Here is a 25,201-nt window from a genome sequence, read left to right as displayed (position 1 = left end):
TAGGACAAGGTAAACAGAATATATACAATTCTATGCTTGTGGCCAGTTAGAACCTCCTTGAACAAAATCTTTGCATGTTTTCTCTATCAAGAGATCCAACAGGAGTAGCAATCGAGCTCGAATGGGAGTGAAAAAATTGCAGGCAGATCCATGCCAGTGGGTCGACTGACAGTGCTTAGAAGGAATTTCAGTTACATTTTTGTACATCATGTGAAATGTGATCAAATCCATGAACACGAACTTTAAGAGCTTCAAGCCGCCAGGAACACTCAATTCAATGACCTTCGCCTGGTGCACTTAAATTTATAAGAGAGAGAGAGAGAGAGAGAGAGAGACAGAGCTATGCTCCAGACATCAGAGTGCTATGAGGACCCTCCCAACACTGTTGGACCATCAGCATTCTCATTCAAGTCCTTTGTTTTGTGAAGAATGAAGATTCCAGAAAGAATTGTCACAAAACCACATAAAGCTGTGACTATCTGTGATGCACTCTGTCCTGCCCAATCCTGGATTAAGAACACAGAAGACGGTTATTCTTTGACCATAAAGAAAATAGAATTAACATTTGGAGCTGTGGAGGGAGAACTTTTGTCATCAATTCATTAGCCAAGTGAAGTACTGCAGAGATGATCACTGCTAATGAATGGTGGCATGCATCATGAGATTTTAAAAGAGAATATCCTCTGAGATTCCAGTTGAATATGATCTATCATTATGAAACGTACATACATATCTCTTGCACAGTAAAGATTTTTCGTTCTTCTGTTGAGCTAACAGATGAGACTTCAAGCAAATAAGTGACATTTTAAGCAAGATTTTAACTTGGTGTTTTAATCTATAGTATAATACTGTTTGAATTTTACGCTCATGATTAAGGGTTTTGTGCTTTGCAACTGCATAACATATTAACAATTTTGTACTACATATACCCTGTGTTTTGTTAAGTACTTAAATCACATTTTTCTTGCCATCACATTTTTCTTGCCATCATTGGCCAAATTAAAAAAGAGAAACACAGAAATATAAAAGCCTAAAAATAGATAAACTTTGCTATTGTGTGTTAATGCTGACAGCCTCAAGAGTTGCAAGCTCACTAGTTTGGATTTGATGCAATTATTCTAACAGCAAAATTGTTTTTGTGTCAAACAGTATTTACTTATAGTCTTATACTGGTCACTTGTAAGTTATACCAGTGATTGCATGAACCAATTTAAGGTTGTAAGCAGGAAATATTATAGCAGAAACTGGCGAAACAATGACAAAGAACTAAATCGTAATTCCAAGCAAAGCCAGGCAGGAGCTATTGGGGGCACAAAACCATTGAGCTAAGATGTAGTAAACCAGGGAAAACTATATACTATGATGTCGACAATATGACTGCTAATGATGCTCCAAATATATTGTCATAATATCAAGAATTGTTTTCAATCCCAGGATAAGTTGCAAGTCACTTTTCATTTTCTTTTTCCGGGATAGGAAAATTGGATTCTACACAAACCCTCAGTTAAGATTGTGTGGCTCTGACGATCCAGCTGCCCCTGAATTTTACTGAAAACAATAGGCAATTCATTTGAAGAGTACAATTACTTGAACTGAACAAACACTCCAAGTTATCTAACTAACCTTGCCATTTTAAGCCAAAAATCTTCTATTCTAATGACAATTTTGACAGAATTATGTTCTTCAAAAAAAATTGATAGAATGATGGAATTCAAAATCAAGCAACTCACATTTTGGGTAACCATGACCATAAACCAGGGGGTCTTAAACATTCGACTGGACATGAGTATTCAACTATCTTGAGCACAGACAAAGGTCTGCTCATAAAGTAAAATTAAGCCCACAGGCATGCATTCTTTAAATTCTTGGAGGCGGTGATTGCAAGCAATTGATATTAGACATAAGAACTGGTAAACAATTATCTTCAAACTATTATGATTGTGATATAAACAAGCAAGAGTTCACATGTTGTTTCACCTTGAACATGATGATGCTCGCCAGGATTGTAAAAGATGTGAACATGACATAGTAGACTGGAGATACGACAGAAGTATTGAAGATGTCCAATGCCTGCATGATAGAAGTAGCCAATGAGAACCATGATTACAAAAATTGTGAAAGCACGGGTTGCTTTAAAGAGAGAATTCTGGCTAAAATGTACACAGATTGACTATGAGGGGTAAGAATTTTGCATATGGTATGACAAGGATTCCCAACATTATGAATGTCTACAAAGAAACATTTGCCAAACGTCCAGGCAGTATTCTGTATTTTTGCTATTTCTTTCAAAATCATTATCCCATATAAAAAGTTGTATCTCCAATACATCACCCTTCACACTTTTAGGGTGTTTTGTTTCACAAATCTTCACATTCCATAACCCTATTCATTGCCCTTAATATCCTTCTCTAGGCATATAAGAAAAAACAATCCATGACCAGCAGAAAAATAAATGACAAACTATGAGAAAGGATGTTTCAAAATAAGAAGCCTCTGTAAGGTAATCTCCACAGAAATGAAAAACTTTTTGAAAAATGAAAAAATATTTATCCAGAAAACATATTTTCCCTCCATATTATAATTTGTAGTTCTATTGAAGATTTGACTAGTAGAATACTGCCACATGCATGTTTAAGAGCCCATGCTATCAACAATGGTCAAAGGTTATAGAGGTCTGTGCATTTATAGAAACTAGAAAGACTAACGTGTTTCTTTTCTTTTGCGGAGAAAGGATTTTAGCGGCCATTCTCTTTAAATGTAAAAGTTCATTAATACGTTTATATTGCAGTATCCATCTGTAAGTAGTTGAATGACTTGGAAAAAAAAATCTCATGCTAGGATCCTAAACCCATCATATCCCATAAGAACCAAAATACGTGCTATGTAGTCAAAAGTGCTAGGCGACACCTAGGCATTGGGCCTCACCTGGCTGTCTGGTTTGTCTAGGCATCACCTGGAATTACAATGGAAATAAAAAATCAGCCAAAAAAGAGTACACCTTGTGTCACATAAGTTGTTCGCCTAGGCCACCTAAGTCACCGACCTGGATTGCCCAAGTCTTCAAGGACAACTGTCTAGGTCACCTACTTGGACACTTACCTCTCCTGGCCCCCCAGACCATTTCCTAGTTTTTGACAACTAGAGAGCACCATAGCCTAAACCACCTATGCAAAGCCTAGCCACAGTTCACATATACATGGGGTATAACTTCAAATATGTGTTATCACTTCCAAAATAATAGAAGGCCAACTATTAAAAACCAATAAAGTAGACAGTTGGGGCTTTTCATTCCTTTTTACCTTGTTCAAATAGTTCATCTGCAAAATGACGCAGGAAGCAACAAGAAATGCAAAAAACCAAGTTTGAACGTAGATGAACTGATTCATTCCCGAAAATGTTAGTTTCAAAGCAATTGCCAATGCTTTTACACTCATCACCTACAACCATAAAAGATTTATTCTTTCATGTCAGCATTTTCATTTCATAGTAATAGAAATGCCATATCACAAATAAAGATTACTAGCTTTAGAAGCAAATGGACATGAGTTGGAACTTTGAGGAAGGAAAAGGACATACTGTAATAGAACCCGTGAGAGAGCAAATTCCAATGTACACAAACATGTGTGTGTCTCCATATTTAGGTGCCAGTTTGAAAATAAGTACCACATCTAATGCTATAACCATGAGGGTGTAAAGGATGAATCCTGTAAATAGCAATCTTCAGTCAGTCAAACAATACATAAAATAGGAGAATGCAGAACCCACAATTATCAACCGAACAGTTAGTATTTACTGATCCTAAAGAGCTCATCTAGAAATGAAATAGAGATGCAGGGAACGAGAATCCATTGAATCTAAGCCATATCGTCAACAAATGTATTTTCTAATAAACTTCTGCAGAAGCATAACTGATTAATAATATCATGGTTCTTTCTACATGCAACACCATGGCAACAGAAAGTAAACTATTTTACAGTTTGCATTAACATGTCCAAATTACCAGGTTCAGTGGCAAGATTCCAGACTTCCTTCACAGACTCAATCTCTTTCTCTTGGGGAGCATGTAGAACAATGGTGACGGAACCAACAACACAGAGAGCACAACCAAGGACACCAAAAATTTGAAGCCTCTCTTTCAAGATGAAATGAGCTAGCACTGAACTACACGATAGAATTTCAATAAGAACAAAAACAACTGAAAACAAAACACTATATGTAAATCCAAAAATATTTTTAGCAACATACCTGACAATAATGCTTAATGCTCCCAAGGGTGTCACAAGAACAGCAGCAGCAAATGCATAAGCAGCAAAGTTAGCTATCTCACCAACAATCACTGCCACAAGAAAAAAGAATAAGAATTCTTTCTTCAGAGGAAGTATAAGAAAAGTCAAGGAATTTTTTTTATGAAAATCTTTCTTATAAATCTCATGAAATTCAAAACCAAGCAAAGACTTCCCCTTAGGAAATCCTCCAAATGTTTCAAACTTTTCTGGATCAAAATGTAAATTCATTAATCATGAAAAAACCATGCGACAGGTTATCTGACAAGATTAGTACAGGGAAAACTCCATGGATCTGTGAATATACATGGAAATCTCACTAAAAAATTATAAAGGCACATATCTATGAGATCCAAAAGTGCTACCCATGAATATTAGCAGTTCCCTGGGAAGTGTTTTGCTATGTTATCTCAAGTTTCAAGTTCACTCATGTATATGCCATAATAAATATGACTATAGATACCACAGCTATGAAAAATAAATAAATGCAGAGATGCAAAAAAGAAGAAAAATGAATGATGCACTATTGCAAAATATAGATCCTAGTATGAGCGAGAAAATGTTCCTTTACCTTATCATTACATGTTATGCTAACTACAGTTCCCCTGAAAGGCATGCTACCTTTTGATGGTATGTCTTGTAAATATTCAATAATGTTTCAGGTATCTGGTACTTAATCCCAAATAATCTGACTTCTAATTTTATCTCTTTCATCTGTTTTCTCAAAAAAGTGAGTCAATTTAATTGGAATTGGCTAAATTGCAGACATCCAGATCAACCAGGATCATCAAAAAACTCTATTACCATAGTGTAGCTGTATCATATAACATTATTGTTTGTTGACTTTGTTCCAATGCAGTTAGCAGGTTATATAGACATGGAAGTTCAATGGTCAATATGGTGAGGATCTGCTTTCATAATCAGACAACAGCATCATCTTCTGCTACTCCATGCAATGTTGCTTCTTATAAAGAAATATGCAGCCATGGGAAAAATAAAGGATGTGCTTTGAGCTTCTCATTTTCAAATACACTAGCCTACACTGACAGTCAAACTAAAGCATTAAAGGACCTCTTTAATTGCTTCCAGCTACAAATAAAGGATACCATGTCAAATAGACCTCATAACATAGGGAGAAGCAGGGTTTGATACGCTAACTGTCCACAAAGTTAGAGGTATTGAATATACCTATACATGTATCTGCATTGGTATATGCATGTCCCTAGTTTATGTCTCTGTTGTACAGATTGAAAGTCTCTGTTGTACAGATTGAAAAGCATCTACTCTTTTTTTATACAGATCTACATATTTATGTTTCTGCTTCTGTTTGTTGGTGTTTGCAAAAACTGATGTGTCTAATGAGTGAAATTTGCATTCTAACTTATTGAATTGTTCAAACAATATAGTGTGGTTGAAAAGATTTTGGGAAAATAATAAAAGAGCTTTATAGTCATTTTTCTATAATACATCTACATATTCACAAATGATATATTCCAATATGAGTGCCAGTATTTTGCAGGGTTAGGTTGTCCAGGTTATTGTAACTAACCCTGTAGTTTCATATTCCTTGCAAAGTATTGTTCACTGCCGATGAATCTATTATAGATTACTGATCTCGTATTTATTCAAGGGCGTCTCTAATGCATATGCTTCTTCAACATGCCCTCTTCTGAATATTCATTTATGATAATAGACAAAAAAGTGTGAAAAAACAAACATTAATGGCCTTATAGCATCTTTATTTTGTCAGTGCACATTATTGATCAATTAACAAAGAACCGCATACTTCTCTCAAAAAAAATCTCTCAAAAAAAAAAAAGAACCGCATACAAAATCAAGTGGTACTTTTATGGGGATTCTATCTGTCACTCTAGATCCTAGGATCTCCATTCAAAACAACATCCATTCCTTTTATAGTATCTTTATTTTGTCACTGCACATTCTGGTTGAGGGTAAGCACACCTGCTACTTAAGATTGATTCAGATGTGTAGCTCCCTCACTGTTATTCAGTCATGCACCTGTAATTGGAGCATTCATATTCCACATTGTTTTTTAACACCATCATTGTGTTTATGTTGATAGAGTTCTAACATCTCCATCTGCATTGTCCAAATGCACATTATCAGCGTTCACTATGTGCAACCCTTTTTGGCAGTGACTAGCAGCTCTCAGCATTCATTGCCTTTTGAATGAGTTATTACCATCAGTATCTTCCTAACCACCTGTTAAAGTATTCACCATTTAGTGACAAAGTTTATGTGTTATCGCAGTGTTCTTATATGTTGTTGTTTAACAGAGGTTTTTGTTGGAGCTGTTATGAACCATACATAGATTGATGCTTTGCTCTCTTTTTTCCAGTTTCCCCATGTCCTTGGCAAAGAGCTGTACATGTAACTTTTAGGATATAACAGTTCTAGTCATCCACAAAATTTGTAAGTGTTTAAAATACATCCATTGGCTGAAACAGGGCCCAAAATACCGGTACAATCATTTTGTACCTATTCGTCAATCAGAAGAATATCAAAAGGGACTTGTGATCTCTTTATAAATAAAGTTTGCATAAATATTGTGTGATGAATCTCCCTATTTGGTGAGAACTAACAATGGAAAAGCCTCTACATATTATTCTGATAACAAATATTTCTCATGAGATTTAAAATGTTCATATTGTGATGTCCAATGCAGTTGCCAATAACTTATAGTAGGATGCTATATGTTACAATAGGTTTAGAACTCGCCCCTACTTGCTCTGATACAGCGTATGAGGAAATGAGGTTTATGCAAGTCCTGCTTTTTCTCGTTCCACTGTTGTGATTCCACTATGTGAGTGTATCATAACATACAGGTATACTGTTCTCCCAAAAGTAACCAACTTCATCATTCCTGTATTGGGCCAACTCAGATGGTTTGATGCTTAGTGCCATAAGTAATGTGTCACCAAAGTAATTGAATCAACTGGGACAATATAACGTGTAGGCCTATTACTAGGTCAAGAACTGAGTATTAAGCATGGACATCTCCAAGACAAGCTCAATATCATACTTAGACCATACTAGGCCTAACCCCATTGCTCCTATATTAAGCAACAGCAGCAATATAGTATTCGAAATCCAATGCCAATGACCAGAATTCTAATTTCGACACTTTTCGCGCCAACCATGTAATCATGCACAACAACCACCACTCATTTGATTAAGCCAAAAACTAGGACTGAATAAACTAAACAAACACGTATGCATCCTTATCACATTTATTGTCATTCACGAAATTTTCAGCGATGATAAAAAATAATAACACAGTCTCTCCCTACCACCGTAGTTGTTTCTGGATTGCATCACATGACCAACCATTTAATTAAGCAAAAGGTTACAACTTGATAGATGGAACCAATATTTCTCATTCGTATGAATACGTTAACATCAAAAAATCCAATACCATCATCAAAAAATTTAATTATAACCAAAATAAGCAACATTAAAAAAAAATTATAACCAAAATAATCACACGCAATTCTTTCCAAGCCTTGAACCCGTAATGCAACTTTCATGTATGCATCAAATTTTTAGAAAAAAATAAAAAGGTTTCTCATCGCCCTTACTAGCAATCATTCCAGCCCACCATAAAGGCTCCCGGAGGTAAGAAAACCCTCCCTGTCCTGAAACAAACAAAACAAGCAATGCTTGAAATATGATCATCCAAAAGATAAAAAATCAAATGAAGACGAGAAAAAGATCTATTTTATGCTATAAAGGAATCCCATCAGGAAAAATCTACTTTTGCACGTAATTGAAAATAAAATTTTGATAACACACATTTATGCCAATATTGATATATGAATAGAAGGAAACAGAAATCCACCAACCTGCTCTAACTCCACGAGCCCCTGCCTTTTTGAGGCCCTTTTTCTTCACTATAAAGCTAGCCCCAATAAAGAAACTCGACGACAGGGCCAAAGCCAGCCCACGCACGTTATCTAAAGACAGCCCCATGAAGATCTCGAATTCCTGAGCTTCCCCAACTCGATTTTTCCAAGAAAAAAAGGCCGAATAAACTATACCACCGATCCAAAATCTCCAAAAACCCGCTTAAAACGAGAAAAAAAACGCTTCCCCACTTTCTAAAAACACCCCAAAAGCAGAATGGGACTATACCACCGATCCAAAATCTCTATAAAACCCGCTTGAAACAAGAAAAAACGCCTCCCCACTTCTTAAAAACATCCCAGAGGCAGAATGGGATGTCAGTTTCACCCTTCACAGGATGTGTTACAAATGAATCTTTTCATGGTGATGACAGAGGCGTGGATTCCTTAAGATGGTATGATGATGGTGGCGGTGAATGGTGATTGGTTGGTTGTTCATGATGGGGGATGGCATTGGACGATGGATCGCGTCTCCATGGATGCTCCCTCTCAATGCAAGACTGTATTTCGGTTACGTGGTGGTGATTGTTTTTGAGGTGGCCTCCGAACCCTGCGGGCTCCCTGCAAAATGAATCCACAAACGTTACGAAAAAAAACAATAAAACAATAGTAAAAATTTGGTTATTTACATAAACCACCTGACTTTGCTTTATAGTTCAGTTTTATATGTAAAGGTACTTATAATTCAAAATCACTCCTGCTTTGATATTCAGTTGTGCAAATTCATAACCCCTCGCAACCCTAATCCCCTTATCTGTACTCATTAAATTTAATTAAGACTCTATTGCTTATATCCTCATTAAATATGCTTTATTTTTGGAGTTCAGTTTCCCTCGTTCTCCTATGGCATCCCTCATCTTCATACCCCTCTTAAATCTTATTATGCAAGTTGTTCTGATCAAATCTAACCATATGATGGGCTCGACATAGTAGACTTAATAAGAATAGACCCTTGGATAGTATTTTAATCAATAAAAAATATGATTTTCTAAATCACAAAATTTTGTATTTTATCAACCATTCATTTTTAAATTGCCAAAAAACTCCTACACTCAAGTGGGTTTTTAGCGATTTAGATGTCGATCTTCACTAAATGAATTATGTAAATCACATCTATGGAGTTTAATTTGATCAAAACGTCTATCAATGAAATCCCAAGAAGAGGTATGAAGATAGGGATGAGTGAAATTAGTTTTTTCTTTTTGTCTTCTCTCTCTGCATAAAATTGTCGTGTTTCATAATGATAATGTTGGATTCCTTATTAGGGAAATCATATTTCTTGATTCCTAAATTTGTTCATGCTAAATCATTAAAAATATTATAAATAAATAAATAACCAAAACCTTTATAGGTGGTCTTTCCTTCTTCTCTAAACCTAATGAGAGAGAGAGAGACAATTTTTTTTCTTAACGGAGAGGCAAAATAGAACAATCACTATATATAGTTTTGGGGACCATAACCTAATTTTAACCACCCTATAGTCTTCTTTTCAATTCAATCCATCATAAAATAAAAAATTAACATATGAGAGCATATAAGGTATTTACACATTATTATAACTATACTTTATAAAATGTCATATGACCCAACTGTATAAGATCACTTTATATGGGCATTCTCCTTAGACAATTTATAATGTATGATCAATTACATATGTAGGCTCACATAAAATATCTAACAATCTTTCACTTTGGCCATATGTGTTACCATACAATCATGCATTATACAATATCTTTATGAACTCAAAAACATTATCTTACTAGATGACATCTCTAACAATTTGATTCATCGATCATGCCAACATAGAATCAAAGTGATCTTCATTACAATCATCATAATTAGGCTCATAAATGATCACATATATTGACATAACCAATGACATAGACCAAGTATGGATGTGAAGCAAGGAAATTACATGTAATGTGATCTGAACATACCTATTTTCAACTGGTCATGCCTTATTCTTTAGTAAGATCACAATAAATGAGTACATAATGAAACTGAAACCTGAGCCTTATACTGAAGTAATAAAATGAAACTTTATTTTATCTCAGAACATCCGAATACAAACTCCCACTAAACCAACATATCATTAAATGATATAACACCCATTCGAGTTGTATGCTCGTGAAATATCTTGGATGGTAAACCTTTGGTAAGCGGATTTGCAATCATAGAGTTTGTACCAATATGTTAAATAGATATTTGATCATTCTGCACTCTTTCTTTAACAACAAAAAACTTAATATCTATATGTTTTGACTTTAACGAGCTCCTGTCATTGTTGGAATATAGTACTGCTGAATTATTATCACAAAACAACTTTAATGATCTTTTAATGTTATCTAAAATCCGTAGCTCAGTAACAAAATTACATAACTATATTTCATGATTGGATGCCTTATAACAGGCTACGAACTCTATTGCCATAGTAGAAGATGCAATGAATGTATGCTTAGCACTCCTCTAAGAGATAGCTCCTCCAGCCAACAGATAAACATAACCTGGCATGGATATGCGACTATATTGCCATCTAGCAAAGTCAGAATCAAAATACCCAATGATCTCTAACTGATTTGACTTTCTGTATGTGAGCATGTAATCATTTGTCCTCTGTAGGTACTGCATAACCCGTTTAGCTGCTTTCCAATTATTTATACCTGGGTTACTGAGATATCTACCTAACATCCCAACAATGTATGCTATATCCAGACATGTACACACTTAAGCATACATAAGACTCCCTGTAGCAAATGCATAAAGAATCTTTTTCATATCTTTAACTTGAAACTGGTGTTTGGGGCACTGAGCGAGACTAAACTTGACTCCCTTAGCAACAGTGGTGTCACCCGGTTTACAATTCTTCATGCCAAATCTGTCAAGAATCCTTTCGATATAGCACTTTTGCGATAATCTAAGAATACCTCAAGAACGATTTCAATGTATTTGAATTCCTAATATAAAAGTGGTGCCACCAAGATCTTTTATTTTAATTTTTTTTGTCAGAAATTTCTTGGTTTCATGCAATAAGCCTATATCATTACTAGCAAGTAGTATGTCATCGACATATAAAACCAAGAAAATGAATTTACCCCTACTGAATTTATGGTATTTACATTCATCAACCACATTCATCTCAAAATCAAATGAGATGACAACTTAATAAAATTTATGATACCATTGACTAGAAGCATGCTTAATCCCGTAGATAGATTTTTTTAATTTGCAAACAATTTTCTTTGCATCGTTTGAGACAAAATATTCTAGTTGTACTAGATATATTGTCTTATCGATGTCACCTAATGATGTATAAAATGCACATCATTTTTATAGGATATTCATGCATTTTTACATGTTTTCAGGATTTAAAACTCATGTATTGATATATTTAGGCATAAAGAGGCTACAATTTGAATTTCACTCGAATCAGAGTTAAATTGAGAAAAATAATACATTTTTAATGTTTTGGATTGATTTTCGAGGCAAAACGGATCCAGATCCGACCCAAGAGCTTAAATTTGAATCTTGAACTGGATCTAAACCGTATATATCCATAAACCCACATGACCCAAAGTATTTTTTAAAAATATTTTCTGAAAACCTCCTCTTTCTAATTCAATTAGGTAGTTAGTTTCAAATAACACATAGTTTAGCATTTAGTTAAAAGTAACTTTTGTTTTAGGTGGTTTTTAGAATTAGGTTTAACTTAGGGAGTATAAAGAGTTTCTAAAAAACCTAGGCTGATGTTTTGGAAAATACGCTCAACTCTCTCTCTCTTCTCTCTCTCTCCCTCTCTCACATGCCCCTCCCTTCGTGTGTGTGTCTTCTCTTCTTCTTAATTTCAAGCTTTGTTTTTGTATTCTTTGAGGTATTGTGTTTTATCTTCTGTAGGTGTTGCAGACTATGTGGGAGCTTGCCTCGTTGGTGTGTCATCTACACCAACGTGGGCTGGTTGTGCCTCTCTCCACACGACCTTCTTCCTCTCTTCTTTGAATCCTCTCTTAATTCGGCTTCCAAGTGTGTGCAGCAAGGCAAAAATGGACTACAACTCATTGAAGGACGTGTTGGGTATGCAGACCATCTCCATCAACCGCTCTTCCTTCCCCTCCATTCGTCGAACAACCCCTTTGAGGTTTGTCTTTTCTACTCTCTTCTTCTAGATAGATCGAGTCAACCCGTGTATGTCAAGTTGTTTGTCCAGTCATGGGTTAGCTCTTTTAGGGTGTCGGGTCAGTCCTAATATGCTTATTGTTTATCTAAAATTCTCTTTCTGATAAGGTTCTTGTGTGAGCAAGAATCAGTTTAGTTTGTGAATCACAAATTAGCCTATTGCATAAAGAAAAATTCCATCTTCAAAAAAAAATTGGCTAATTCATTGGATCATGTACATAGTATAGATTATTTAATTATTCTAATCTTTTTATTAGTCAGTTATATTCTGTATTTGTAATTTTTTAACAGATCTGATCGGATCTAGCTTCAGCTGGTTCGGTTAGTGTATAATTTTGCAGCCGTCGATTAGGGTTAATTAGGTTAGGAGAGTCATTAGGTTAACACTAATCTTCATATCAGTAGTTAAGTTGATTTTATTTATCAAATCTCATTTTTAACAGTAGATTAATGTAGATACTAATTTTATTTGGTGGCTACATAAATTAGAATTAACATAGTTAAAATGTTAGCCATAATAGTTTATTTGTTTAGTTCATCGAGTAGACTAATTTTTCTTAATCTTTAGTGTAGTCTTTAATGTTATTAGATTAGATTAAATTAGGTCAGACTTAGGTCCATATATTTTTTAGTAAAGTGTATATTAGGTTAGAGTATAGACTCTTTTTGCAATCTGTTGGTAGGTGTTGCCTTTTACATAGGATTTTAGGGAACTTGTGTAACATTATTTTAGGTAGGTGAATGATATTCTCTTAAGTTTAATGTGATTTCCATTTTAGGGCTGAGGTTAGATTTTGCATTTGAAGGATTTAAAATTTCTTTTCAGCTTTCACTTGCTTGATTTAAGTAGGGTCCCTATAAAAAACCGTAGTATAATTTAGGAATTCTTTTAAGTGCTTGTGTAGCTTTAGGTAACTTGCATAATTTGAATTGCTAGGTTAATTAATAGAGTTGGATTCTTTGTGTCATTTTTGGTAAATATTAAGTTTTAGTAGGTTAGCATAGGTAATTTTGCATGTCATAATTTTTAGTAAGTTTTGACTTTGTATTAGATTTTCAAGAATCGTGTAGGATTATTTAAGTAAGTAATTGAATTTTTTTGTAAGTCCTAGTTACTCTCCAATTCCAATTTCTAGGGTAGATCCTTAGTTTGACTTACGTAGCATAGTTTCCATGTTTCATAGAGTTAGTGTATTTAGGTTTTGTATTTCATAAAATCGGTTAGTGTTATTTTAGGTAATTAATTGGTGTTGTCCTCCATGTTAGACTAATTTCCAATTTAACACCTTAAGATAGTTTCTATATTATGTTGTAATTGCTTTAATTAGATTAGTATTAATTTTGTCAAGTCATTTAAGAGGTCTTTAGCATAGGAACCGTTTTCAACCTTGCCGTGTTTGTTTCTTAGCTTAAGTTTAGGAATTTATTTAATTTCTCTTGTAATTATTAGTTCAATTTAATATTTTGTTTTTAGTAGGCTATATTGAGTCCTAGTGGGGTCCAGTAGGGGGTGTGAGTCTCAAATCATATTAAAAAATCTCCTCCTTGTGCCCTAATTAAGTTAATTTCAAATTAGTTCTTAGATTTAAGTAAAGTGTCTTAGTTTTAAATTCGATTTCACATTTAAGTAAGTTAGATAATCTATTTTAGGTTAAATACTTCATGTTAGTTCACTCTTGTTATTTTAAGTTGTATTAATTTCTTGCTTAGTATGTATGCTAGTTGGTGTATGCTTAATTAACTAATTAGTCAAATTAGTATAGATTTTTTTTCGTGTATATGCTTAAGTCAAGTTAATGCATGACTTGTACATTTAATTTCTTTAGTCTAATTAGATTTTATTTACTGTTGTTTAGTTCCAGTAGGTCTGCTAGGTCTGTTTTGCATAAGCCAACAGTGCATGGATTGAATAGTTTTCCAATGAAATGAATTGAATTTTTGAACAAGAAATTGCTGCATATTGCACTCAACATTTTATGTACATTTTTTCCAAATTTTTCTAAAAAATCAGTTTTGTTCTCTTCATTCATGTGTTGACTGTCTGCAGAGCAAAAAAACAACCCAATCGGAGCTGATTTGGTCACAATTTTAAGTGTTTTCCAAAAATAGGTCTTTTGGGATTTTAAATTTTGGGACAGGCAATTTCCAGGATTTTCTTAGTTTTGAAACACTTATATCCGGAGCTTCCGGATGAATCTTTTAGTTTTGTAAAATCTGTCAGATTTTTGTACGTGTCAGAAATAGAGCAGAGCAAATTTCAACAATTTTGGATTTCGTTTGCCCCTCCAAACTGTCTATCTTTGAAAACCTATCAAAAATTCAATTTTGCACTTCAGTGAGGGCAAAACAAATATTTTTTTAATTAATTATTTTTTAATTAATTATTTTTTTATAATTAATTAATTCTTTATAATTCTTTGTACTTTCCTGATAATAGTTAGTGTAGTTATAGTAGTTAGCTTAGTTAGATTTAATATAAATTAGTTAGTTAATTCGCATTTATAATTTAACTTATTTTTTAATTTAGTTTTTTGAGTATTTTTAGAATTAGTTTTAGGGTAATTTTTGAATTAATTATTGTAGTTTTGTTTACTGACTTGTTATTTTATGTGTTTTAGGTTGACAAGCAAGTTGCAAGTTAAATGTTAATTTTGTCAAGTATGAGAAAGCTTGAATTGGTGAAATGATAGAAATGCCCTTGTGATCTGAAGAAGGCTTGAGTAACTTAGTTTATGATTTGTTTTAGTTAATTTCTATTTTTTTAGTTTGTACCTTAATTGTAGTTGTTCATTTCATTGTAAATATTTGCAATATTAATAAATTGATTCTTTTTAGATATAATTAGAATATTATCTCATTCTCTGAGGATTCGACCCGTACTCGCCACGAAAGTAGAAAGTCGGTTTTTATATTTTTTGTTGACGATTTTCCAAAGCTTTTATTGAAAATTATGTTTTAAAAATACCATTGCAAAAAGATCAATCATCACCATTAAGAAATGTAGTCTTTACATTCATCTGATGCTGCTCCAAATCAAAATGAGCCACAAGTGCCATAATTATTCTGAAAGAGTCTTTCCTAGAAACTGGAGAGAAAGTATTTGTATAGTCAATGACTATATGTTGAGTAAACTCTTTTACAAGAAGACGTGCCTTATATCTTTCCACATCACCCTTTAAATCTCTCTTGGTTTTAAATATCCATTTGCAACCAATGAATTTCACACCCTCAATGTCTTTCATGGATCTAAACTCTTCATGCATGGCATCAATTCACTTTTGAGAGTTAGAACTCTGTATAGCTTGTTGGAAGTTGATTAGATCATCTTCCTTTAAGCCAGTATCACCCTCATGTTCTTAGAGAAAAATAATATAATCATCTGAAATTGCCCTTCTCCTCTCTCTAGTATATTTCCTTAATGACACTTGTTCTTGAGTTACTTGAAGTTGTTGAGTTTGTACTCCATGAGTAAAAACTTGATTTTGAATAGAGAGATCTTGAACATTGCCTTATTCTGAATTTGTTTGAACAATGTCAAAAATTGAAATCTAATCATTGTCAATAACAATTGTAGAAAGAGAAATCAATTATTCTTTAAAAATAATATCTCTTACCTTATCACCTCCTTCAAACTCAACATCCTCAAAGAAACAAATATTTTTTGTCTAAAAAAAAAAACTTATTCACAAGGTCATAAAATTTATAACTCCTAGATCTTTCAGAATATCCAGCAAAATAGCAGCTAACCGTTATTGAGTCTAGTTTTTTTTCATGTGGCCTATATGGCCTTGCCTCAGTCGGACATCCCCAAATATAAAAATACTTCATACTATACTTTTTGTTTGTCCACATTTCATATGGGGGTTTGGTTACTGCTTTAGCTGGTACTCTCTTCAGTACATAAGCTGAAGTTTTTAGTGCATCTTTCCAGAAGGATTCTGATAAAGTAGGATGGGAAATCATACTTCTCACCATATCTTTTAAGGTCATGTTTCGTCTCTCAACAACAACATTCGTGATAGAAGTGTCTGGTATGGTATACTGTGGGACAATACCATATTCCTTTAAGAATTTAGCAATTGTCCCTGGATCTTGTTCACCTGATCCATCATATGTACCATAGTATTCACCACTACGGTCAGATCTGACGGCTTTAATCTTTTTGTCAAGTTGAGTTTCATCTTCAATCTTAAATGATTTGAACACATCCAGTGGCTGAGACTTTTCATGAATCAAATATAGGTACCCATAACGTGAATAGTCGGCTATGAACATAATAAAATATTATTGATCATTCCAAAAAGTCATAGGGAATGACCCACAAATATCCATATGAATAAGTTCTAAGACTTCTTTTCTTCTGTTGACACCTATTTTTCTTATGTTTATTCATTTTTCTTTTATACACTTAAAACAAACCTAAAAGCCGGTAAAATCAAAGGAATCAAGAATTTCACTTGTCACAAGCCTTTCAATTCTTTGTTTAGAAATATGACCTAAACGCTTGTGCCATAATGAAGCAAAATTCTCTTTGGCTAATTTTTATTTTGTACCACATAAACTTGAATGCAAAGTTTCATAATATGGGGCAACAATATTAAGCAAATATAGGTTATCGACCACAAATAAAAAATCATTTTCAACAAGATTTGAATTAAGCAACAACTTAAACTGACTATTTTAAATAAACAAGAATAACCAAATTTGTCTAATACAAAAATAGAAACCAAATTTTGTCTAAATGACGGTACAATATATGTTTCTTTCAAATGCAAATAACAATCAGTCTTTAATAATAACCTAAAAGTCCATATTGCCTCAACTTGAACTGAATTGTTATCGCCCACATAGATGAATCTTTCAACATTAATTGGTATTCAACAACTTAGGCAACCCTACATAGACATACTTATGTGAGTGGTAGCACCAGAATTTATCCACTAAGTGTGTTTGGGTACAGAAGTTAAATTAACCTAAGAACAAACCAAAGTAAGGAGGTACATTTTTTTTTCACACCAAGCATAATATTTGGTACAAATTTTTTTATGTGACCATCGCTCTTACAAAAGAAACAATTGAACTGTGGATCTGAATGTTTCTTTTATGATGAAGGGTCCATTATAGCTTCCTTATCTTTTTTTCTTTTCTTAAATTTGTCTTTAGAGGTAACCGCCAAGTGAGCATTTTTTGTCTTTTCTTATTTTATCATTTTCTCTTCTTGCACACAATATGAAATGGGCTCATTTAGAGTTCATTTATCCTTTTGGTAGTTACAATTGACCTTTAATTGACTATATTGTGAAGGAAGAGATATCAAAACTAAATGCACGAGTAAGTCTTCAGACAACTCTAACCTTAGTGCCTTTAGTTTTGAAGCAAGATAAAACATTTTCACAATGTACTCCCTTATATTCTCTTTACCTTTATACCTCATCGAAACAATACTCGAAAGGAGAGTGCTTGTCTCAGCCTTTTCGTTTTTAACAAAACGCTTTTCAATTTTCTCAAGGAACTTCTTGGCATTAACCTCTTAAGACATAGTGCCCTTAAAGGTTTTCAAAATTACATGTTTCATGATCATAAAACTCATGCGATTGGATCGATCTCACTTCTCATAGTTCCTTTTATCCACAGTGAAACTTCTACATGTGAGAGCAATGGGTTGATCCTTTCGAAATGCAAGATCCAAATCCATACACTCGAGAACAATTATAACGTTATCTTTCTAATTTTTGAAGTTTGAGTCATTCAAAATAGGGATTGAATTGATATTTGCAGATATTGTAAAGGCAAAAGAATTTACTAAATAAAAAACAAAACAAATCACAACAAGCTCACAATTAATATATATATTCGCATGCATTGACATTACATTTAATCTTTGGACAGAAATATCAATTTGTAAGTGGTACTCTTATTACAGTAATCAAACATAGATAATTAATCCTGTCAAACAATAAGTTTTTCTTTGAACTGACTCATTGCTCACATGAAAAACTTGGTAATCATCTCATATTTATTATTGAAAGTATATTTGAGCTCGACCAAATAGTAATATTCATTTAGGGCGATCATTATTCGCATGAATCTCAAATATACAAATATCTTAATATTCTAAACAAGTCAGTCTTCACAAGAGATGATACTTTAGTAACATGTTGTTTCAATCAACTCATTTTAGAATATTAAACACTTATTCTAAAAAGAATATCATAGTTTAAATATAATATGTGGTTACATGCATATGAATAAAAATAAAATAAAGTTATAATTTAAATAAGGTCAAAAATATATTCAAAGTCAACTCTCTAAAGGGACCCAAAATGCATACTTAATGGCCTAGACCCAATAAAATAAAAAAAAATTCTTACATTTTTTATTAGTCCATAGCATATGCAAAGGGGTTTGGCCCATCGGGTCGGGTCAGACCAAACCGACTTGTGGGTCAGGTTAGACCTGACCCGATGCGGGTCAGATCTAATCTGTAGGTCAGACCTGACCGGGTGTGGGTCAGACCACACCCGACCCATGTTGGTCCCTACAAACCAGATGGGGACCGAACTAGGCTGACCGTCGAACCCTAGTCACTCGGCGGTGGCTGGAGCGAACTGAAGGCCCCAAACCACCACCATCGAACATTGATCGGCGTCCGACGAGGGTGACCAGCCGAGGGCTAGCCGACACCCCCTGATCATCCAAATCCAAGGGGGAAGGGCCGATCAACCCCTCCTTCATCCAGCAATCCCCCCGATCAACTGAAAGTACAGAGGGAGGGTCGGATAGGCCCTACCTCTGTCTGGACACAACAAAATGGTGTGAAGAGGGTCGTTCTGCCCTCCTTTGCTTGTGCCCTGACGCCAAACGAAAAAGGGGGGCATTCGACCCTCACCAAAACTGATGAGGTTGGGGAGGATCATTTGGTCCTCCCCTCTTCCTTGTTTCCTGTGCAAGCACCCGATGGTGCCTGCGCCAAAGACCGGATGTCGTCTGGTAGCCTGCGGCCACCGAAGTGGCACGCCACCCCTGCGGTTGGTTGTCGGTCTCAGCAAAGCCCTAAACTACACCGTCAGCTACAATGAAAAATAAAAGAAAAAGTTTTTTATTAATAACGACCCCTAATGTTGACAGTCAAAAGAGAAAACCGAATCTGATGGGATTTCAGTGACCCAACAAAAAAGAATGATGGCAAAATCAAATATTTCAACGATTTAACAAGAACAAGAGGCTTTGATACTAATTATTGGATTTCTGATTAGAAAAAATATATTTTTTTATCACTAAATTTGTTCATGCTTAATAATTGAAAAGATAAAAAATAAACAAATAAAACATAAAGCGAAAGCATAACCGAATTCATTGTTGCATCGGTAGATCTTGATGGGTTAGATCTTTCAAAACCTCTATAGGTGACATTTTATTCTTCTCTAAACCTAATGAGATAGAGAGACATTTTTATTTCTTGATGGGGAGGCAAAAGAAAACAACAATTATATATAGTTACAGGGACCGTAACCTAATTGTAACCATCATATAGTATTATTTTTAATTTAGCTCATCATAAAATTAAAAATTGACATATGAAGATACACTTTATAAGATCACTTGATATGAGCCTCCACCTTAGATAATTTATAATGTGTGATCAATTACATATATAGGCCCACATGAAATATCTAACAAATAAAATAGTCTCTCACCTTGTGTTGGGACGTCATAAGTTCAAATCCCAATGATATGATTGTATAACCGGTGGGTATCAGCCTAAACTCACCTTGCCTATAAAAAAACATAAGTTTAGCATAAATAAGAAATGCAACTATGTTTTTGGTTAACCATAAAATAAATGAGGTTGGCAATTGAGTTAAGGAATCTTTTAGGGTATGTATTAGGATTATAAGAATTTTTTTATATGGTTTTGTAAATAACCCTTAAAAAAAACTTTTTGACTTTATTTGACAAGTCCGCGAGCATGGAGAGTCTTTTGCTCTGTTGACTGGACTTGAGACCGAGGAGTCCGAGTCAAAATGTGTCCAAACCAATGTTGTCAGACTCGGTTTTTGAACCAAACCATTTTTCAAAAACATTCAGAAATTTGACCAGAAACAGACCAATTCGAATCACTTTGAGTTGGTCCTTTAAATTTTGATTTAAAAATAAAATAAAATCATAAAATAAAAAAACCAAAAAAAAAGAAAAATATACAAATCAATCAAACTTATAAAAAATACGCATTCAATGATTAAACAATACAATAGCAAGCAAATATCATAGTTATCACATAAATTGAAAAGGAAATAAACAACCCATAAGAGATCTGATTCAGGAACTTTAATTTTTTTGTTTTTGTTTTGCCAAACCATGAAACCATAAAATGGTTCAATGCTTTAAGGGTTCATTTGAATGCCCTGTGGATCATGACTGCCTGGGTCGGCCGAGTGGTAGCGGGCTTGGGGATAAGGTGCTGACCCCTTCTTTTCAGGTGTGCAGTTGTGGGGGCTCCATAAGGGCTTGGGCATAAGTTACCCCATCCAGTGATTTCCCACTCCGGCAAAGAAGTTTGTCATAAAAAATGCCCTGAAGATCCGTAAGAGCAGTTAGTGCATGTCACCTTGTGTTGGGACATTGCAAGTTCAAAACCCTATGGTACATTGTATAACTGGTGGGGTTAGCCAAACCCCAGCTTGCCTATATATATAAAAAAAAACAAAGTTTAAAACTATGAATATGTCAGTATTACCACAGTTGGCTAAAATCGTTTTCACTAGGCAAAGAAAAAAACCCTACGCCACTGACCCAATGTTGTCGGTATCTATACGGATAGGCAGAAAATCGATATGATACGCATATGTTTGCCACCACTTTAAAGGAGAATCATCATCTTTGGAAAAGGAGAGAAAGTCACCAATCAAAAGGCAGCCTGTACTGTATGTCTAAGCTGGGAATCCTTTTCAGCTTTGTCTCATTCCCTGATGTAACTATGGGAAATCAAGATCTCACGATTGTAATGACGTGATATTTGGTTCTCCTACGAATCAATTCTATGCAAGAAGGTGTCTTAGCAAATGGGCCCTTAATACATAACATTTTTACCTTTATGACCTTCCAACAATAACTTCTTCCCACAAATTTATTATGATAATCAAGTGCTTGTTTTGCCAGTGCATATCTTTCATGTATCTCACTCATCCTGATACTTTCCACAACATAAATATGAGTAGCTATTAGATAACATATATATATATATATATATATATATATATATATATATAGAGAGAGAGAGAGAGAGAGAGAGAGAGAGAGAGTAATGGGCTTGTTGTTCTGCCCCGTTAAGCCACTTCAAAAATTATAGTTTTTGGTATTTTTTTTTCTCACATCTGACACCATAAATGTAATCTACAGGTTTTGTTTAGTGAGAACCCGCTTTTGGGTCACAGAAATCTGACCTGTTACTGTTTTTTCTGGTGATCCAAAATCAATAGCTATGAAGTCTTCAATTTTTTTCAGTTCACAAAAGTATATTTTTTTATCAAAAAAACATGATCCAAAACTTGATTCCCACTAAATTGAGCATGTTAAACACATCTAACAGTTCAAATATGTCATAAAACACTTCAAACTATGGGACATAACAAGGCAGAACAAGAAAAAAGAGGGTCTAAGATTATGGATAGTTTGTGGAGTCTGATGATGGTTTTGAAGAATCTTATGTATGTTGTATTCTTGTGAGAAACTCTTTGTATGCCTGCATATATGCTTATACGTACTTTCATGTTCATTTTTTTGTTTTTTTATATAATCCTTGGGGCTAGGATGTTATAATCTGAAGTTTGTTTTTTATCATTTTCCTTTTTCTTTTTCAATGTGCACCTTTTTTTGTTCTATTTTTCTAGTGTAAGTGTTTGGCTATTTTCAATTTGTGCTTTTGTTTCATCTTATTGTCAGTGACCTGTTATGTGTGCAAAATAAATGTACTAGTGTTGGTATTTGTGACACTAGTTTTATATGTATATATATATATATATATATATATATTAAAAGTTACAATTTATTGTATTTAACATCAAAATTGCACTTATTGTGAGTATTTTATACCCACTTTTTTTTCTTAAAATTATGATGTTCACTTCAGAATATCATAATTTTCAAAAAGAAAGTAGTTACATTAACTTTTGATTGTTAATGCTGATATGCATTATATGATGATGTTGAGGATTTTTGGTTGTTATCATTTTGTTACTTATTTTTTCATTGGATTTTCATATTTTATTTGTTATTTACTTAGTTATATCAAGTTGCTTCATTAATGTTATTTTTACATATTATTCCCATATATTTTCATATTTTTTTAGATTTTCAGTTTCTTGTTGTTTGTTGCTTCATCAAGACAATATTTTTTTTCTATTTATTTATGTTTAATTTTAGATATTTTTTAAATTAAGAAAAATATGTTTTGAGATTTATGCCTCGCTTTGTGGAGCAGTTGGTTATGGATCAACACTTTTCACAGCATTGGTATCCATGTTCATGTGACATAGCTTAGGATGTACCTCCTCTCTCCTCTGATGCAAGACTAAAACTACTATGGAGAAGTGCATGGACTCGAGGGTTTTACCAATGGAGATTTGAAGGTGGCTCGGTTAGGTTCGTATCCATCCCTATCTTGGACAATGAGAATCAAGTTTTCTCTTGACTTAGCACATAGGCGGAGCTGTGTGTGTGTAGCAGAACTGGGCTGTAGCCCAGTCCTGCCTCCCGGTACAGTTAAAATATATATATTTTTTAAAAGCCCAGTCCTATCCCAGCCCTGATTCCATATGAAATAGATTTTTATCCATTTTTGTAGCCCAGCCCAGTCCTAGCCCATCCCTGACTGCAGCAAATATCATATAATGTATATTATATATAATATACATTATATGATATTTTTTATAATATATTTAATGTATGATTTTATTAATATATGCATAACTAAAATTTTATATATAATATACATAATATTTAATTTATATCTTATATATCATATATGTATATATATATGCATGTCTCGCCCGGCTGACTAGTTCATGACTCGGTCAACTCAATGACCCAGCCCAGTTTTTGTACAAAACAAGCTTATACTTATTTTTGAAACAACTGAGTCACTGAATTGACCCGACGAGTTTTAAACTATAGTTGTTACCTTAGGATTTGTCGGACACCACTTTGCCAAATGCATAAACTCCATCCTACCAACCATGCGGAGCCCCCATTGTAGAGAAACTACAAGGCTAAAGATGGCCTCGCCTCCTTTCTTATTTTCACAGTGTATCTTCCCAATGTCATTATCCCAAACAACTACCAAACTTAAATCAAATCCTCAACTCCCATTATGAGTTACCAAACTTAAAATAATTAAATACTCAACTCTCGAGTTACCAGCTCCCAAACAAAGCCTTAGAGTCTATTGGGAGCTCATACCAGCATCACAATACCAAAATCGACTCATATTGTCAATTGTCAACATCAAAATATTTTTGAATATTCTAGAAAAAAAATGGTAGTTCGAGGAAACACGAAAATGTTGATAAAATTTGTGATATTTTTTGAAATATCATGATTTAGCATCTAAAGCTCTAAACGGTACTCCAATTTTATTGCGGTGTGTTTTTTTTATCAAAATATCTTAAGAAAAAAATTCACGCTCGATTTGTTCTTTATTCCTCCTCATATTTAAAAAAAAAATCTTAAATATATTCATTCACTTGATTTCATTTAAGGAAAACGAACATATTAAAATATCTGAAGTTTTTGACAGGCGATAAATTGCTGTTTTTTAACTGTTGTGACTTAACCACGAGGCACGAAGTAGGGGTGTCGATAGGTCGGGCTTGGTTTGAATCCAAGTAGGTCAAAATCCAGATTTGATTTTAAATGGCAGGTCGGGTTTGGTTCGAACACATGTGGTACTAGAATTGGACCTTATTTTTGGGTGTGGTATCAGGTCCAGACCCAGGTTTAATCGGGTCTACTATAAGAAAAACCATACCCAAACTCGATAAGAATTATATGAATCAGACCTGGACCATAACTGGTAAAACCATATTTTTTATCATTTTTATATTGAAAAATTGCAGGTCTTAATGGGAACTGGGGTCGGGACAAAGCCTATAGGGTTTGGTTTCTATTCTAACAATGGTTTAACGAGATGACAACTTAGACATCTATGTGGTAGCTCCGACTTCACGAGCTTAAGACTAATGTAGTTTCTTAAAAACGTCATGATGCTAGGTAGTTGTGATCCACCACCTCTTGCTTATGTCGGTCCTCCGAACGTGATCTTTGAGTCAGCGATAGGCTCGACTTTAGAATTAATAAATTAATCCCTTCGGTTGTTGCTTGTTGCTCTCGGAGCCCGAGATCTTGTATCCCTAGAGATTGGATTGAAGGGTGATTGGGAAGCCGATACACCGGTTGTACCCCCCATGGAAGTAGGAGTTGTCGCCTACTTGAGTGTCGTAGGCGGCCAAAATGGATCCAACACGTTGGCCATTGTGGCAACACTCAATAGCGTCTTCTCTGTCGAGTGTTGCGGCTCTGCACCTTCCCCTCGTAAACATAGAATGTATGCAATTTCTCTTTTTTCGATTGCAATTCTGATTGGGAATTTAGTCCTTTTTCCCATTTATGACAGCTAATCTGACATTTCTGTAGTTATTTTCTACTTATGCGGACTGTAACGAGTGACTAGGATTGGCTACCAAACGAGCTTACCACTACTCGCTTACCAACTATCATCATTTCCCATGACTATCATCGTTGCGCTATGTGGTTATAGAAATTCTTTAG

General features: G+C 34.2%; 1 protein-coding gene across 1 annotated transcript; it reads right to left on the bottom strand.

The window, feature by feature from the left end:
* Positions 1 to 362: 362 nt before the first annotated feature.
* LOC149833316 (putative magnesium transporter NIPA3) lies at positions 363 to 8,273 on the bottom strand. Its single transcript, XM_090013409.1, has 8 exons — positions 8,147 to 8,273; positions 7,883 to 7,939; positions 4,246 to 4,336; positions 4,001 to 4,161; positions 3,577 to 3,704; positions 3,300 to 3,437; positions 1,978 to 2,070; positions 363 to 506 (listed from the first exon to the last, which is right to left on the bottom strand). The coding sequence occupies exons 1-8, from the start codon at positions 8,271 to 8,273 to the stop codon at positions 363 to 365; spliced, it is 939 nt and encodes a 312-aa protein (XP_089869535.1).
* Positions 8,274 to 25,201: the final 16,928 nt, after the last annotated feature.

The sequence above is a fragment of the Nuphar pumila genome, chromosome 7 (assembly GCF_984573655.1).
Source record: "Nuphar pumila chromosome 7, dmNupPumi1.hap1.1, whole genome shotgun sequence".
Classification (NCBI taxonomy): Eukaryota; Viridiplantae; Streptophyta; class Magnoliopsida; order Nymphaeales; family Nymphaeaceae; genus Nuphar; species Nuphar pumila.
The sequence above is the reverse complement of the archived record's forward strand: the minus strand, read 5'-3'. Positions and strand labels throughout refer to the sequence as shown.

Bases quoted from the DNA above. Each gene is read 5' to 3' on its own strand.
- LOC149833316 (XM_090013409.1), bottom strand. From the start codon at position 8,273: ATGGGGCTGTCTTTAGATAACGTGCGTGGGCTGGCTTTGGCCCTGTCG. The intron at 3,438-3,576 runs GTATGTCCTTTT...TTATGGTTGTAG, and splicing joins CTCTCACGGGTTCTATTACA to GTGATGAGTGTAAAAGCATT. The intron at 2,071-3,299 runs GTAAAAAGGAAT...TCTATCATGCAG, and splicing joins AGATGAACTATTTGAACAAG to GCATTGGACATCTTCAATAC.